At 43.7% G+C, this 15279-nt stretch overlaps 1 protein-coding gene across 5 annotated transcripts in view; it reads right to left on the bottom strand.

Annotated features, from left to right (window-relative positions):
- SPECC1L (sperm antigen with calponin homology and coiled-coil domains 1 like) overlaps positions 1-15279 on the bottom strand; it is a 123463-nt gene that overhangs the window by 92897 nt on the left and 15287 nt on the right. For all 5 annotated transcript variants that reach the window (XM_067014396.1, XM_059040097.2, XM_067014397.1 and 2 more), the window contains one exon: positions 2524-2713. In XM_067014396.1, the coding sequence (XP_066870497.1) occupies positions 2524-2676 (153 nt within the window). In that variant the 5' untranslated portion in view covers positions 2677-2713. The remainder of the gene's footprint in view (positions 1-2523; positions 2714-15279) is intronic.

Below are 15279 nucleotides of genomic sequence, written 5' to 3' on the forward strand. Positions count from 1 at the left end.
AATGGGACCAATTTCCTCCAAACATGCTGTGAACAGCCATAGTGCTTCTTTTCATGTTTACAGAAGTTCCATTCAGACACAAAAAGGTCCTTCCCTACATCTCACTAGAGCTAGCTGCAAACAACATTTGAAATGAGAGGTAAAGAAACACATATGCTTGGGGATTCCCTGGAGGTCCAGTGGTTAGGACTCGGCGCTTTCAATGCCAGGGCTGGGTTCAATCCTTGGTTGCAGCCAAAAAAAGAAACACATATCCCTGTACCCTGCCAAGTGTAAGAAAAGTGTTGGTGTTATGTGAATCCTGCACAGTGACAGACTCCGTGTGGGTGTCCACAAGAGTGGATGTGTGGACACGGTGTCTCAATGATTAAAAGCCAAATGCTTCATTCTTCTGGTAATCATCAAGGCTCCATCAGTTACAGAATTCAAGTTGTGGGAAGTGACCATATGCTAGAGAAGCACAGTGAAATATGGAAACTTAGAAAAATAAAATAACACAAGTTTGTGGGTTCCCTATGTCCTTTAGCTTTTTCCAATTTTTCCATCATTTTCACTATTTTCTTCTTTCCTTCTCATCTTCTTACTCTAGTTTCTATTCAATGACTTTTCCCCCCTCCTTTTGAAAGTAAAGCACTTGCTCCAGTTGAAGTAAAGTGTTCCCAAACAGTTTCACCTCTTCTATGACCCTCCCCACTACACACACACACACACACACAAACATACACAGAACTACTTAAATCAGCCAACTCAGCAAAGCCAAAGCCATGGACAGCTGGCACAGAGTAGGGATACGGTTCTGCCTTACAATGAAGAAGTACTCACTGCTCAAGACGAGGCTGTCATCGACTCAGGATACATGCTTTGGAAGACCAGATATGCTGCTCAGGGCACGCTCCAGAGTGAACCTCAGAGACACTGACTGCCAGCGAGGAGGAGGCAACAAGGCAGGCAGTAGTGCGCACCCCGTGCCAATGCTTCAGCCTGCTCCTCCAGCCCTGTAAGTCACGGGTCGCCCAGGCACACAGGCACTCCACTCTGAAAACAGGCGAGCAACTGAGTGAACAGCTGGGGCAGAAAATACCAGCTTTCTTACACGAGAGAGAGGCAGCACTGCCACCAAGGAAATTGCTCAGCGTGCTGATTCAGACTAACAGAGGTAGGGCAAAGGTCTACTCCTGGTATCACCCTCCAGGCCGCAGGATGACACCCAGCTGCTCATCAGGGATGCAGCAAGGAGAAAATCTGGTGGCATCTCCAAGCCCACAGAGTAAGTCTGCATTCAGTTTCGACAACCCTGGAATAGAAAAACCAGCATTTCCTGCTAGATCTTTCAAAACATATAAGGAAGTCCCTCATTAGCTGTTCCTGTGAGGTGCTTCTTAAAATAATTAAGTCACATCTGTAAAGCCTTTCCTGGACAAAAGACTTCTCTGAACAGATCATGTTTCAGGTACTTCTTGGTTCCCCCCATCAGACGAGCAAAAACACTAGGTTTTCTCCATAGAGTCAAAGTTTCTACCCCAAAACACCAAACCTCAAAACAAGCAAGTAAAGAACAAATAAATGAATTCTCGACTGAGAAAGACTGGAAGAAGACCATGTGCATCTCCGTCCAGTGAATCTACGACTTGATCAGCAGAAAAACGGCCCAGAGTCATCTCAACACAGACACTGAGAACACCCACAGGAAGCCTGCTACTGTCAGGAATCAATCCTGAGCTGCAGGAAGTTTCCAGAGCTAACCAGGAAAAACCCTACTGGCAGTCCCTTACAAAGCCCTTGCTGTGAGCCAGGCCCTGCGCTGTCCTCTTTCCTACACCCTCACTTCCATCCTGACCGCAGCCCTAGGATGCACATGCCCAGCCTGGGCCTGTCTGCTCCCAAAGCCCAGGATCTAACGCACTATTACCCTTTACTAACAAGAACTAAACTAACCTCTAAAGAAAGGAGTGTAACAAGAAAACTAGTTATGCTCTGACTAAATTAATATCACCCAATTTTGCCTGGGATTAATACTGGATCAGTTGTCAAAAAACAAGTAACAGTTTATGGTAACAGTGTAGGGGGGTGGGTGGGAATAAAAACCCCTGTTCAGGGGTTTCAGGAATGTCATACTGGCCATCCTTTAAGACCTCACGCACATGCTCTTTTCATTAAGCCTTCTCGGGCAGAACCAATATTTTCCTACTTGAAACTGTTTACGCTACTCTCCTGCTCTCCCAGGGCATCTGACTTTTTCACTTGTATTTTAGTTGTTCGTGCAAGTGACTTGCCTCCATCCTTTCCTCCACAAGCTCCTTGAAGGCAGGCTCTCCCACGCCGGCACAGCGATTTGCTCACAAGTAAGCCTGCTACTTGGTTTCATTCGTAAAGACTGACCAAACACCAATTAAGTCCACCACACCGTGAACTCTCTTTGAAGAGGGTGAATCCTAAATAATGTTTATGTGATAAATTAAACATCATATGAAGACTCACTCCTCCTACAATTTGTCACATATTTAAACACAACCACGTAAATACCTTTGACAACGAAGCTGCTGTTCCAGGCTTTACGAGTTTGCCTCCTGCAGATGCTGAAGAGCTGTTTTCGGGTTTTGTTTTGTCTGCTGTTTGCGCTTTGCTTATTCCAGACACCTTAGGCACTGAGCCAACACTCCTGCTTGTTTTCTTCATTCTGGGCTGCCTCTTCGTGATGCATTTACAAGCAAATCTGTGGAGAGAAATGGCATTATACCGAGAACAAAACTGTAAGAAAGCTCTTTAAAAATTTGTGTTTGAAGGATCTTACCATGAACTAAATAAAAATGTTTGAAAGCTAGATGTCGCTACAGAAAATAAAGGATGAAAAATTCTTAGACTTATTAATCAGAATGCACCCTGTTTTCAAGGCTTCCTTCTTTAACACTACTAACTTGAAATTATTTTGTGCATTCTAGTTCTCTCAGTAAAAAGAATATCCTACATCTCTAATGGAACTGGCTAACACACAGTACATTTAGTGAAGCAATAATCATCCTGGCACCTGAGAATGAGCCAGTTTGCAGGTCTCTAAGGTGATCGCACTTTCCAAATTATCCAGCACAGTCCTAATTTCAAATATTTGTTGTGATATTTCCACATAAACCAGCAAAACAGCCCAGAAACTCCAACATTCAGGACCTAAATATATTTCTCAGTATATCTCTTTTATCAAGAGGAAGCATCAAAATGCCTTATAAGAACATAAGCCTCAATATTTGGTTCAGAAAGTAAGGGCACTCTTTTACACCCTTAAAACCATGACAGCAAACCTTTCACCTAAGTGGAACAGACTCGATTTCAAGCTTAGAGGACCTGGAATAACACTGGCCACACACAGAACTACGGCCAGAAAAACCCTTCAACATACCTCTATTAACTGAGCTAGAAAAGCAGTCTCTATAGTAGTATGTTTGGAAAGACACATTGGCCTGGTCTGGGTAAAGTAAATAATATGACTAACAAAAATGAAAACCCACTGTGAACGTAAGGAAGTTTATGTACGATGACACTGAGAAACTACACTGAGCACAAAAAAGAAGTTGGTCTATTTTAGGAAGATTTCTACACACTAATAAAAATAAAGAGAAACTTACAGAATAGCCTTTTGGAAAAGAAAAGGCTCATTCCAATAGCTTCAATGAACACTTCACCTAGACTGTGCTCGAACACTCCAGATTTATCTTGCCTGACGTAACACAAACTGTACCAACTGGTTTGGTGTCAGAACAGTGAGACAGGGCAAAGGGGGCTCCGCTCCACCCTCACTGTGATAAGGCCTGAGAGCAAAAAGAACACTGTTATTGACACCAAGCAAAACACAGCGAGACCTCAGTCTCCTCTCCGGCCTTCTCCCAACTTCCTGGTTCTTTCTTCCAGAAAATGCTGTACTTGGTGACAATCAAATCACCCGTCTGCTTGCCCTGAAGCCTTCTGCTTTCTACTTCCCTGTCCCATTGGAGCACTCAGCCCAGAGTTGGCACTCCCTCTAGTTTAGCTCCACCAAGCTGCTCCTTATAGGTTCCCAGAGGACACTGAAAAGGACCAAGACAGACAATGAGCGGCTTCCCACAACACGTGCACCAGTTATGCTGATCCCTGCCAACCAGCAACTTTGTGCTTTTCTACCTGTAAAATTAAGGAATTAGATTGGACCCATCACTAAGTTGATTCTGTAGAAAAATCAACTTCTTAAGAACCTTTCCTTCAATGTCTCACTTTCCCTTTGTATTTCTTTTTTCTAAATCTCATATCTTACAAATGGCTCCCCAAACTTTCTTTCTTCTCTGCTCCAAATTCCACGCCTGCACTCCTTCCTACACCACTCAGACCCTCTCCCATTCTCTGCCTACTCCTCCAGCTGCTGTCAACTTAACTTTTTCGGGGCTTCCCTGGTGGCACAGTAGTTGGGAGTCCGCCTGCCGATGCAGGGGACACGGGTTCATGCCCCGGTCTGGGAAGATCCCACATGCCGCGGAGTGGCTGGGCCCGTGAGCCATGGCCGCTGAACCTGCGCGTCTGGAGCCTGTGCTCCGCAACGGGACAGGCCACAGCAGCAAGAGGCCCGCGTACCGCAAAAAAAAAAAAAAAAATTAACTTTTTCTAGACCAGCACAATCCAACAGAACTTACTGCAACTATGAAAATGTGTGGTATCCATCTGTGCTATCCGAAATACAGTAACCACTAGCTACTTGTGGCTACTGAGCACTTGAAATGTGGCTAGTGTGACTGAGGAACTAAAATTTAAATTGTATTTAATTTTAATCTTTTTAAATTTAAAGTTACATGGTAGACACCATACTGGACAACATAATAGACTGTCCCTTTCCTGCTGCTGTCTCTGTCCCAGAGTTAAAACCTAATGAACTACCACTTCCCTCCCACTAGGGTGGCTATAATCAAAAAGATAGATGGTAACAAATGTTAGAGAAGACATGGAGTAATTGGAACCCTCAAGCACTGCTGGCACAAATGCAAAATGGTGCAGCCACTTTGGAAGATAGTCTGGCAGTTCCTCAAGTGGTTAAACACAGAGTTACTAGGACTTCCCTGGTGGCACAGTCGTTAAGAATCCTCCTGCTGGGCTTCTCTGGTGGCTCAGTGGTTAAGAATCCGTCTGCCAATGCAGGGGACACTCAAGCCCTGGTCCAGGAAGATCCCACATGTTGCAGAGCAACTAAGCCCGTGCACCACAACTACTGAGCCTACGCTCTAGAGCCCGCGAGCCATAACTACTGAGCCTGCGGACCACAACTACCAAAGCCCACACATCTAGAGCCCATGCTCCGCAACAAGAGAAGCCACTGCAATGAGGAGCCCACATAAAGCAACGAAGAGTAGCCCCCACTCGCCACAACTAGAGAAAGCCTGCACGCAGCAACGAAGACCCAACGCAGCCAAAAATAAATAAATAAATTTATAAAAAATAATAAAATAAATATGAATTTTGACACGTAATTGTTCAAGCCAGACTATACTAGGAATAAAACAGTCAGAAATGCACAGCTCTAAGCTGAATCACTGTGAATCTGACAGTTACAAACTGTTGACTTGGGCACAAGGTCCTGGCAACTCAGATACATGCCATCTCCATGCACGCTCTCCAGAATGTGATTTTCTAAAAGGGGGAACCACGCTTGGTGTGACGGCTCATCTTATGTCAACCTGACTGAGCCGCAGGGCACCCACACATTTTGTCAAACAGTATTCTGGGTGTGAGGGTGTTTCTGATCGAGATTAATGATTGAATTCATACACTGGGTGAAGCAGGTGTTCTCCCTAATGGGGGTGGGCCTCATCCAACTAATCGAGGACCTGAATAGAACAAAAAGGCTGGAGTCCGAGGGAACTCTTCCTGACTGACTTCTTGAGTTGGGATGTCAGTCTTTTTCTGGCTTTGGACTCCAACTCTCAGACTGGAACTTATGCTAGCGGCTCTCTGGGGGCCCCAGCCTACCAACTGCAGATCTTGGGACTCCTCAGCCCCCATATGCATGTGAGCCAACTCCTTATAATAAGGTTGGTTCCGTCCTATTGGTTCCATCTTTCTGGAGAACCCTAATATACTTCATAGCTGAGAACAAAACAATTTCCCCTCAGTGTCTACAGTAACTGCAACCCTGGAAAATTCCATATATACCAAAAAGTATGTGAAAAAAATGCTTTCTTTGTGTAAGATGGAATAAGATTCTAGGCTCAGTCATAAACAGGTTTTTTTTCTATCCACATAAATTATTCAGCAAGATATTTCAAAGTTTTGCAGATCTCAGGATAAGTTTTCATTCTGCAGAACTGTCACTTCATTGAGTCTAGAATTCCAGGGCCCCTACCTATTAAATATCAACAGTCTCCACCAACCACTGAGACAGTCAAAAAAGCTTCCACAATTTTCTAAAATGACCCCTATTAAGGACAAGGATCCTCCAAAACAGGTGGTAATTCACCAGAGACCTGGGCCCCCTGCACCAGGTTAAGGAGCAGGAATCATTGGCCCAGACCCTCCCTGGAGCCCCAGGCCTGGGGGAGATGCAGAGTGGAGGGAGAGGACAACACAGCATGCAGCACTTCCAGGGTCTGAAAGCTTCGAAAAGGAGTGCGATGGAAGTTACCACTACACCTCCCGGGCCTGCATGAGGGTGTCACATAGGCACCTACCACCACCTCTAGTCCAGTGAAAGCAAGGTGTGGGGGTGAATAAAAAGTAGCTCTCCTCACAAAAACAGGATGGATGCTGTCTCTCTACATATGCTAAGAATAATCTCAAATAATAATCCAAGGAGTATGTCACATGTATTTCTCAAATAATATTTCTTAAGATATTAAATATTTCTTAAAATAAAAACATCGAAATATATGTACTGCTCCCCAAATAGGGAAAGACACTGAAGGTCGCGAGCCCCTCCCACGGACAGGCATCATGCCCCAGCTGCGCCACACCCAGCACAGGTCCCTGAATCCCCACAGGTGGGCGCTGATGATGTAACTCTCCCTGGGTCAACCATTCTTTAGTGACAGTAGTCTCAATCCAAACCTCACACCCTGCCCGCCAATCCACATGGCCTCCAATGCAACCACACACAAGCACTTCAGAAACCGGCAATTTTTATGTCAATGAAGATTTCACAAGAGATGAACAAAATGTAACAACACTAAAATTATACTGCTCAATCTGCCCCTTCTAGACTTACCTACTTATCCAATCGGTCAGTGCTGGTACTCTTGACCAATATTTTTCATTTTGAAGGTGCTAATTACCATGTTATTTAATATTAAATCTACCTTTTGTATAGATTTTAGAAAACTTATTACCAGGTCTAAATCAGTATGTATTATGTTACAGCTGTAAAAGTAAAAACCTTAGCTATAATCATATTCATTTATAGAGGGCTGCTACTTTTTTATTTAAAATAATTGTTAGGCAAGGGCAGAGGCACAACTGCTCTCATTTACACAAATAAGCTGCATTCAGTGAGAAGGCTGCAGTCTGGGTGGCTGGACCTCTTACCAGGATGTCCCAGTACAGGATTTACAGCTCTAGGAGCCCTGCCTAAAGCTAATTACACAGCCGCAGCCACACAGGAAGCTTGAGTTTCCTTTACATGTATAAGGAGGTCACATAAGGAAAACAAAGGGCCATCTCTTACCTTCCACACATGGCAGGTAAAATACTATCTAAAAATCAAACCACAGACTCTTAAAAATGGAAAAATCTTGGAGGTCCCTTACAGGAAACCCCACATGCAGCACCACTGACAAAAAATGGAGCATACTGACTACTAAGTTAGGAAGCAAGTTATTACTTGCTTAACAGTCACTGAACACTTACTTTGTGCCAAGATGAGCCAAATGCCAATTCTCTGGGAAGCCAGTGAAACAAGGATAAATAAATAGATGGACATCCTAAGCTGATTAAGACAAAAATACCTACCTTGCAGGGGCTCACAGTCTAGGGGAAGAATGAGGTGATAAATGAACAGGTCTCCATCCTTGATGAATCTACTACAAACATGAGGGACATACATGTACAAGGTATGGTGGGAGCAGGGGGACATCGTCCCTGGTTCTGCCCTTGCAGAACAGGGAGGGAGGTACAGGTAGGTCAGAGGTGTAAGAAAGCATGGGCCCCCGAAGACCTGGGCCTGCTCAAACAGAGAAACATCACAGTGACGACCAGCAGGGAAGGGCTTCGGTCTGACACACAGCACTAAGGGCTGAAGGCAGTGCCGTCCCGATTGGATGTGTCCTTCCTAAAGAGAAACCTGGTGCTGCAGAGGATGGACTGAAGGACACCATATGGGGGCTCAGGGAGAGGGGCCAGAAGGGCATCTCCTTCCCTGTAACTCCTTTTCTCTGACCTGAATCTGAGCGCCACACTCAAAACAAAAGTACCCTCAGCCCACAGCTCTCCCAGGATCTGAGGACCGGCACAGTGCTTTGATAAGTCTGCTCTTCCCCCACATCGGTCTGAGAGTCTCCAGCCCCTACTCCAGACTTCGCACACCTGTGCAATTGGCACAGACAGGAGGAGGACCTGGTCTGCAAGCACAGAGTCCAGCCTACTATTACTTTCTCCATCTAGACACTGAACTTCTCAACTTAATCTAAGAAAAACCCCTGTTTGGCCAGGAGCTACCAGAGGCTCCTCCTGAGTTCATGGTTAACCTAATACTACAAAGCCTCTTTCACACAAACTGCTGCTAAGCTGCTTTTCTCTTTTTTTCCGATAACATTATGAAAATTTTCAAACACACAGAAATGTTGAAGAAACTGAACAGTAAACACTCCGCTTTTCTCCGTTTCATAGCTGTGTAATTTATATTCTGAAAAAGTTTATACCTGTATCTGTTAAAATTATCATTTGGTCTAATTCAGCTTAAGGTCCAGCCTTCGAGATATTTTTAAACTCTGACTTCAATTTGAAACCCATTAGTTCTTCTCTAAAAAGCACTGTCTTCAATCTTAAGTCACTTGTCCAACCAGGATCCTCACCTACAATAAAAGGCTGAATTCTTAGGAATCTCGAAGGTACCTCCTGACTCCCAAATCCTTCAAATACACCTCACGCAGCTGATGGTGATGTTATACGTAGATAACAGAGCAGTGAACAGGCTCTGCGATGTGTCACCAGACCCCCACCCGACCCTGGGCCTCAAAACAGCAGCACAGCACTGCTTCAAGTCAGGAGAGCTGGGTTCACACTCCAGCTTTGCCACACAAGCTGTGACTGCAGGCAAATCACTTCATCACTTCGTATGTTTGCAAATGTTTCCTCTCCTATAAAGAGGAGTTGATAAAACCTAATTTATAGTTATTGTACAAAATAAAAATAACATGTGTAGACCAAGAGAGAGAACAAAAATGCCAACACACTCATTCCAGAAGTTTTTTCACCAGGGCTCAAAAGTCAGAAAAATGGTGCAACAATCCAAGATCAGGGATGGCAGTTTCTTTCAGTGATTCAGAAACTCCACCCTCCCCAACCATCCACCCATGAAAAACACACCAATCAAGTTTCAGAAATAATGCCAAAAGGACCTTAAGAATTTATCTTAACTGTCATTATACTGCAATAAGAAGGCTCCTCCCTGAGAGGAGGAGAACAGAGATTGTCCTGGAAACCACGAAGGAGCTCTGAGGCCTTCCCTCACCAAGAAGCACCTTCAGTCCTGGCACAGTGTGGGACAGGAGCCCTTGGTGTTAACTACAGGGATGGTCCCTAGTCCTCCCACCTGTAGACACACAAGGATCCTGATGGGTCACCACTTCTTCCTTTGAACTCCTCTATGCACCTCCTATTCACCTCCAATTAGAATCATTTGTCCCCTCTGTTACACTAAATGTATTGCTATTTAAAACTACTTAAATGGAATTGTGGGGACTTCCCTGGCGGTCCAGTGGTTAAGACTCTGGGCTTCCACTGCATGGGGCACAGGTTGATCCCTGATCATCAGGGAACTAAGACCTCACATGCTGGGTGGAGCAGCCAGAAAAAAAAAAAAAAAAAAGGAATTGTTATTTAATTGATAACTTTTAAATCCACTGTGCTTATTTACAGTATCTGGAGACTGCCCCACCCACCATGTCTGTTCAAATCTGTATCCCTCGGCAAATTACTTAACCTCTCTGAAATCTCAGTTTCCTCATATGTAAAATGGGCTGGTAATAATACTACCTTCCTTATAAGGATTTTGGGAGGATTAAATGAAATAATGAACCTAAAGTGCTTAGCAGGGTGGCCCACAGTAATGATGGCATAAATGTGAGCTATCATAATCTATAACAACACACTGCATGCCCCAAGTATGACTAATGCCTTATTAAAATAAAAGCAGCAACTCAAAAGACACTGTCAGAGAAACCCTTCATAAGGAATGACTAAAGATTATTTTTACTCACTAATTGATTAAATTATACACTGTGACACATAGATGTCAACAAACAACACTTGCTTCTGGTTCTTTCCCACTGAAAATTACATATCAGGAAACACTGAAAATATATAGTAGGGAGTTCCCTGGAACACTAATCAGGAGACCTGGATTGTGGTCTCAGGCCTGGCATGCCTGCGTGACCCTGAGCAAGTCATGCTAATAACTCTGTGAGCCTTGTTTATAGGCGAAGAGGATGGATCAGGATCACTCAAAAATTCAAATATTCTACTTCACAATTTATACCTCAAGAACCAGGAATCAAAACTTTTTTAAAAAAGGAAATTGCTTATTAGCTACGATGTTTTCATGTTTTTGTTATATATTGATAATATCCCACTAAAATTCAAAAAAAGGTTTCAACCCAAGCAACCTAAATACATTTATCTCTCATTTCACAAACTCCATATTCAAAATGTAGGGATCATATTAAAATTTTAAATTAAGAAGAGACTAAAACACTGAAAAGGAATCACACTGTCAAGGGAAAATAGAAATTTAGCAAACTAAATTGGAGTGTGGGGCTTCCCTGGTGGAGCAGTGGTTAAGAATCCACCTGCCAATGCAGGGCACACAGGTTTGAGCCCTGCTCCGGGAAGATCCCACACGCCTCGGAGCAACTAAGCCCATACACCACAACTACCGAACCGCGTGCCACAACTACTGAAGCCCGCATGCCTAGAGCCCATGCTCCACAACAAGAGAAGCCACCACAATGAGAAGGCTGCGCACCTCAACGAAGAGTAGCCCCCGCTCGCTGCAACTAGAGAAAGCCTGTGCATAGCAACAAAGACCCAACACAGCCAAAAATAAATAAATTAAAATAAATAAATAAATAAATAAATAGTTGCTACTAAATGGATCAAAACCAATAACCAATTGATAAAACCACGAGTTCTACAAAACCAAACAAAATGTTGAAAAGAAATTCAATGAGAAATGTTTTAATTAAATAAATCATAATGCAATAGACTTCTTATACTGAATTCCTCAACATATACATTTTTTTTAAACTTTCTTATTGTGAACTGCAACACACAACCAGAAAGTGCGTTTAAAGATGTACATTTTAAAGACAGACTTGGAGTGGACTCCACTGAAAGAGGCAAGGCTTACTCAGACAAAAGCCTGAGCTTTGCCAGCTCAAAACACTGTACATGTGCAAGTGGGTGTGTATTCAAGGTGCAAGAGACAGAGACATGAAGGAGAGGGGCCAGGGAGATGCCTTCGGGCATGTGATTCTGTGCTTAGCCTGAATATAAATACAAAAGTTCATTACTGCTCAAAGTACTTCCATGCTTACTGACTAAGGAGCTTACTGGCAATTTTTAAAAGCTTATTTTTTATGTCCATTTTTAATTGAAGTATAGTTGCTGTACAACATTATTTAAGTTACAGATGTACAATAGTAATTCACAATTTTTAAAGGTTATACTCCATTTATACTTATAAGATATTGGCTATACTTCCCATGTTGTACAATATATCCTTGCAGCTTATTTTATACCTAACAGTTTGTACCTCTTACCCCGCTACCCCTATATTGCCCCTCCCCCATCCCTCTCCCCACTGCAAATCAGTGCTTTGTTCTCTATTACCTGTGTCTTTTAAATGTTTATTTTTTATTATAACATGATGTTTTCTCATTTTTAAGACGAATTTTACTTCATGCCTAAAATTAGGGTGTGATTATCAAATAATATGCACATTAATATGGTGGTTTTACCTGCTCCCAGAAGCCAATGATGCAAACTCTGGCACTGAGCAAAGGCAGCCTTCAGAGGGACCTCTCCTCCACTTCCACCTTCAGCCCCAGGTGTGCACTCCCCTCCAAATGCCCTTGTGGCCACAGAAGAAGGAAAAGGAAAAAGCAGTTCCTCTCCAACTTCCACCCCTTCCCCTCACAGCTACCTCCTCTCTGCCTGGCAACGGCTGGGTGAAGGAAGCCTGGGGGCGAATCCACAGGAGAAAGTGCCCAAGTGGACACTGAAGTCGGCCAGAAGGAGGAGATGGCAAGCAGGGCCGACACAGCTCCAAGTGGAAAGACGGGGCAAAGTCAGACCTCACTAGAATGGGATAAAAAGTTGAGTAGGAGATGAAGGAAGAATGTTTCAAAAATTTGGCTTTGTGAAGGGCACAGAGTCAGAGGGTAATGAGGAGGGTGAGACACTTTGCTGATGTTGCTATTGTGTAAATGCCAGAGCAAGCTGCCTGCCCAGCACCAGCACATTTGATTCGAAACCACCCTACGTGCCTGGAAAGGAGGAAGAAACTGAGGCTACAGAAGTAAGGAGTTTGCCCAAAGTCTGAACTCTTTTCACTAAACCACAACTACTGATAGAATACTAGGAAAAAAGAGTTAATTATCAGCAACAAAAATCCAGAAGTGCAATTCTATTTCCCTTTGTTTTGGCCACAGAAAAACCCACTCATACTAATTTATGATTTCTCTCTATTACTCTGCAAGATTTAACACAAGGAAATATTTAGGAACAACTAGAAGCTCCCTGCATTTTTCAAACTTAGAACCGTAAGTCTTCTCCTTCTTACTGCTTTGAAAAAAATAACAACAACAACCAAAAAAAAACCCCTAATCTTACACTAGGACTTCTTTAGATCCATTTCTGGAGATCTTTTTAATACAAGTCGCTAAAAGGCCGTTAAACTACTGCTGATACTTAACATTCCAGACAAGTGACAAGGCTGGAAAAGGACAGCCTAAAAGAATTTCTGGCTATAGTACACAAATGGTTTTTCCAGATTTAGTCCAAAACAAATTGGTTCCCAAAGTTCAAACTCCCAGAATGCAAGAAATTTTGAGTCTCCTCTCCCTCTTCAGCCATATTTACAAAAAGAAAATGTTTATTCATGACTCCTTCAAACTATGGCTTTATGCTCAGATTTCTGGCAGGCAGTCACAAAATTGCACAATACTGTATTCATAAAATTAATTGTCGGCCATATTTTTAATTAAAAATATCAATGCAATATATTTGTACATGTATAACAAACTGTGATCTGAAACACAAAATGAAACATTTTCTTTTGTTATTTTACTAATCATTCAAATGTAACTATGTAATAAACCCTTTAATAATAAGCTAAAAATTTTAGATTTGAGAAATGTTTTGTCAATGGCACAAAGAAAATCTTTCCAAACTAAACAAGTTAAAATAGATTAGAATTTGAATTCAATTTAATAAAAATTGAAATCTTTTTTCAATAAGCACTTCACTGATTAGATAACATGAAAAGCAATAAAAAATACTAAGGAGTACTTTTTTCTTGTATCTACTGAGAATAAGGTAGTGGTCTCAACAGTGGGTAATTCTGCCCTCTAGGGGACATTTGGCACTGTCAGTAGACATTTTTGGTTGTCACAACTGGGTGAGAGGCCAGGGATGCTATTACACCTAACAGTTTGTACCTCTTACCTACAATGCACATCCTATAATGCACAGGATATTCCTCGCAACAAAGAACTATAGGGCCCTAAAAATCAAGTGTCAAGGCTGAAAAACTCTGGCATGAAAAGCTTGGTTTAAACCAAGGAGGGAAGGGAGATGTTCGTCTTTCTGCAGCAGACTAGAAATACAGTCTCATCTGCACAGACTTTGTGTTGAGCTGAGAAAGCCAACTCAACAGAATTGACTGAAAGAGCAGGGAATGTGCATGACATGGGGCCTATTACACCCTTGATTTCCATCCATATTTTCTGCAAAAGGACAGACAGCTCAAAGAAGGCTCTCTCTGATCTCCCAGAATGAAATGTAAGTCTCTCATAGGGACTCACTGCTGACTTGCACCTCCTTCTGTGGTGTCCTAGCTAGCGGCCTGGCAGACCGACAATCCCAAATGGATGGTGAAAATCCACTATTCTCCAGTCCATCTGAAACCTCACTGGCAAGGGGGAAAGCAGGGAACTAAACCCTGAGGGCTCCCTGCATGCCAAGCACAGCATTTCATTCAACCCTCCTTCACCTTGAGTGGTAAGGATGACCTCAGGGCAACCGTGAAAAGGATCACCTGAGCCTCCCACAGCTGGCCGAGGCAAGGGTAGAGGTCTGAACAGGTCTGACTCCAGATGCCCCACAACGGCACCACAGCAGGGTAGCTCCCTAGGCTGTCAGGTGCGGCCTGCACAGTGAGACACTGAGCCATGGTAGAAACTCGTCCCGGCCCCTGAACACAGGTCTTGGCTGACAGCATCCCCTCGTCTCCGTGCCCACCACCCCTGCCAGTCCTGCTCCAGCTCCTTCTGTGTCAGGGAAGAATCACAGCCTGGCGACCCGAATCCCACCCCCCCACCACCTCTCCAGGCGCCTGCCTACCTGCCTCAGGCCAAACGCCCCACTCCCACCCTCTCCCCACCCCTTGTCTGACGCAGCCAAGCTCTTTCCAACACCTACACTTCCACTAGGCCATCCCGCCCCAAGAGCCCTTACGGTCTTCTCCCACGTCACGCCAAGACTCTGCTCCAGACACTGTGACCACAGCACCCACCTCACTGTATTTCATCCCAGCAACATTTGAGACATACTTAGACTAAAAAATATTCGCTCTTTACCTTAAATTCAAATGTAGATGGGTGTCCTGTATCTTACCTGGCAACCCTAGGCCCTGCACACAGACCGGCCAACAGGGAGGAAAGGGCAGCGCCAGGAGAGGAGGGAGCAGAACACAAGGACGAGACACAAGGTGTTGAACCGGGATGAGAACGATGGGCAGAAGCTACACAGAGAACAGCAAGAATATTAAGCCTGAACCGAGGACCTCGAGAGTCAGTCCTCCACAAAACGGCCCGATCCAGAACTCCAAAGTCACTCTCC

This window comes from Kogia breviceps, chromosome 15, assembly GCF_026419965.1.
Source record: "Kogia breviceps isolate mKogBre1 chromosome 15, mKogBre1 haplotype 1, whole genome shotgun sequence".
Classification (NCBI taxonomy): domain Eukaryota; kingdom Metazoa; phylum Chordata; class Mammalia; order Artiodactyla; family Physeteridae; genus Kogia; species Kogia breviceps.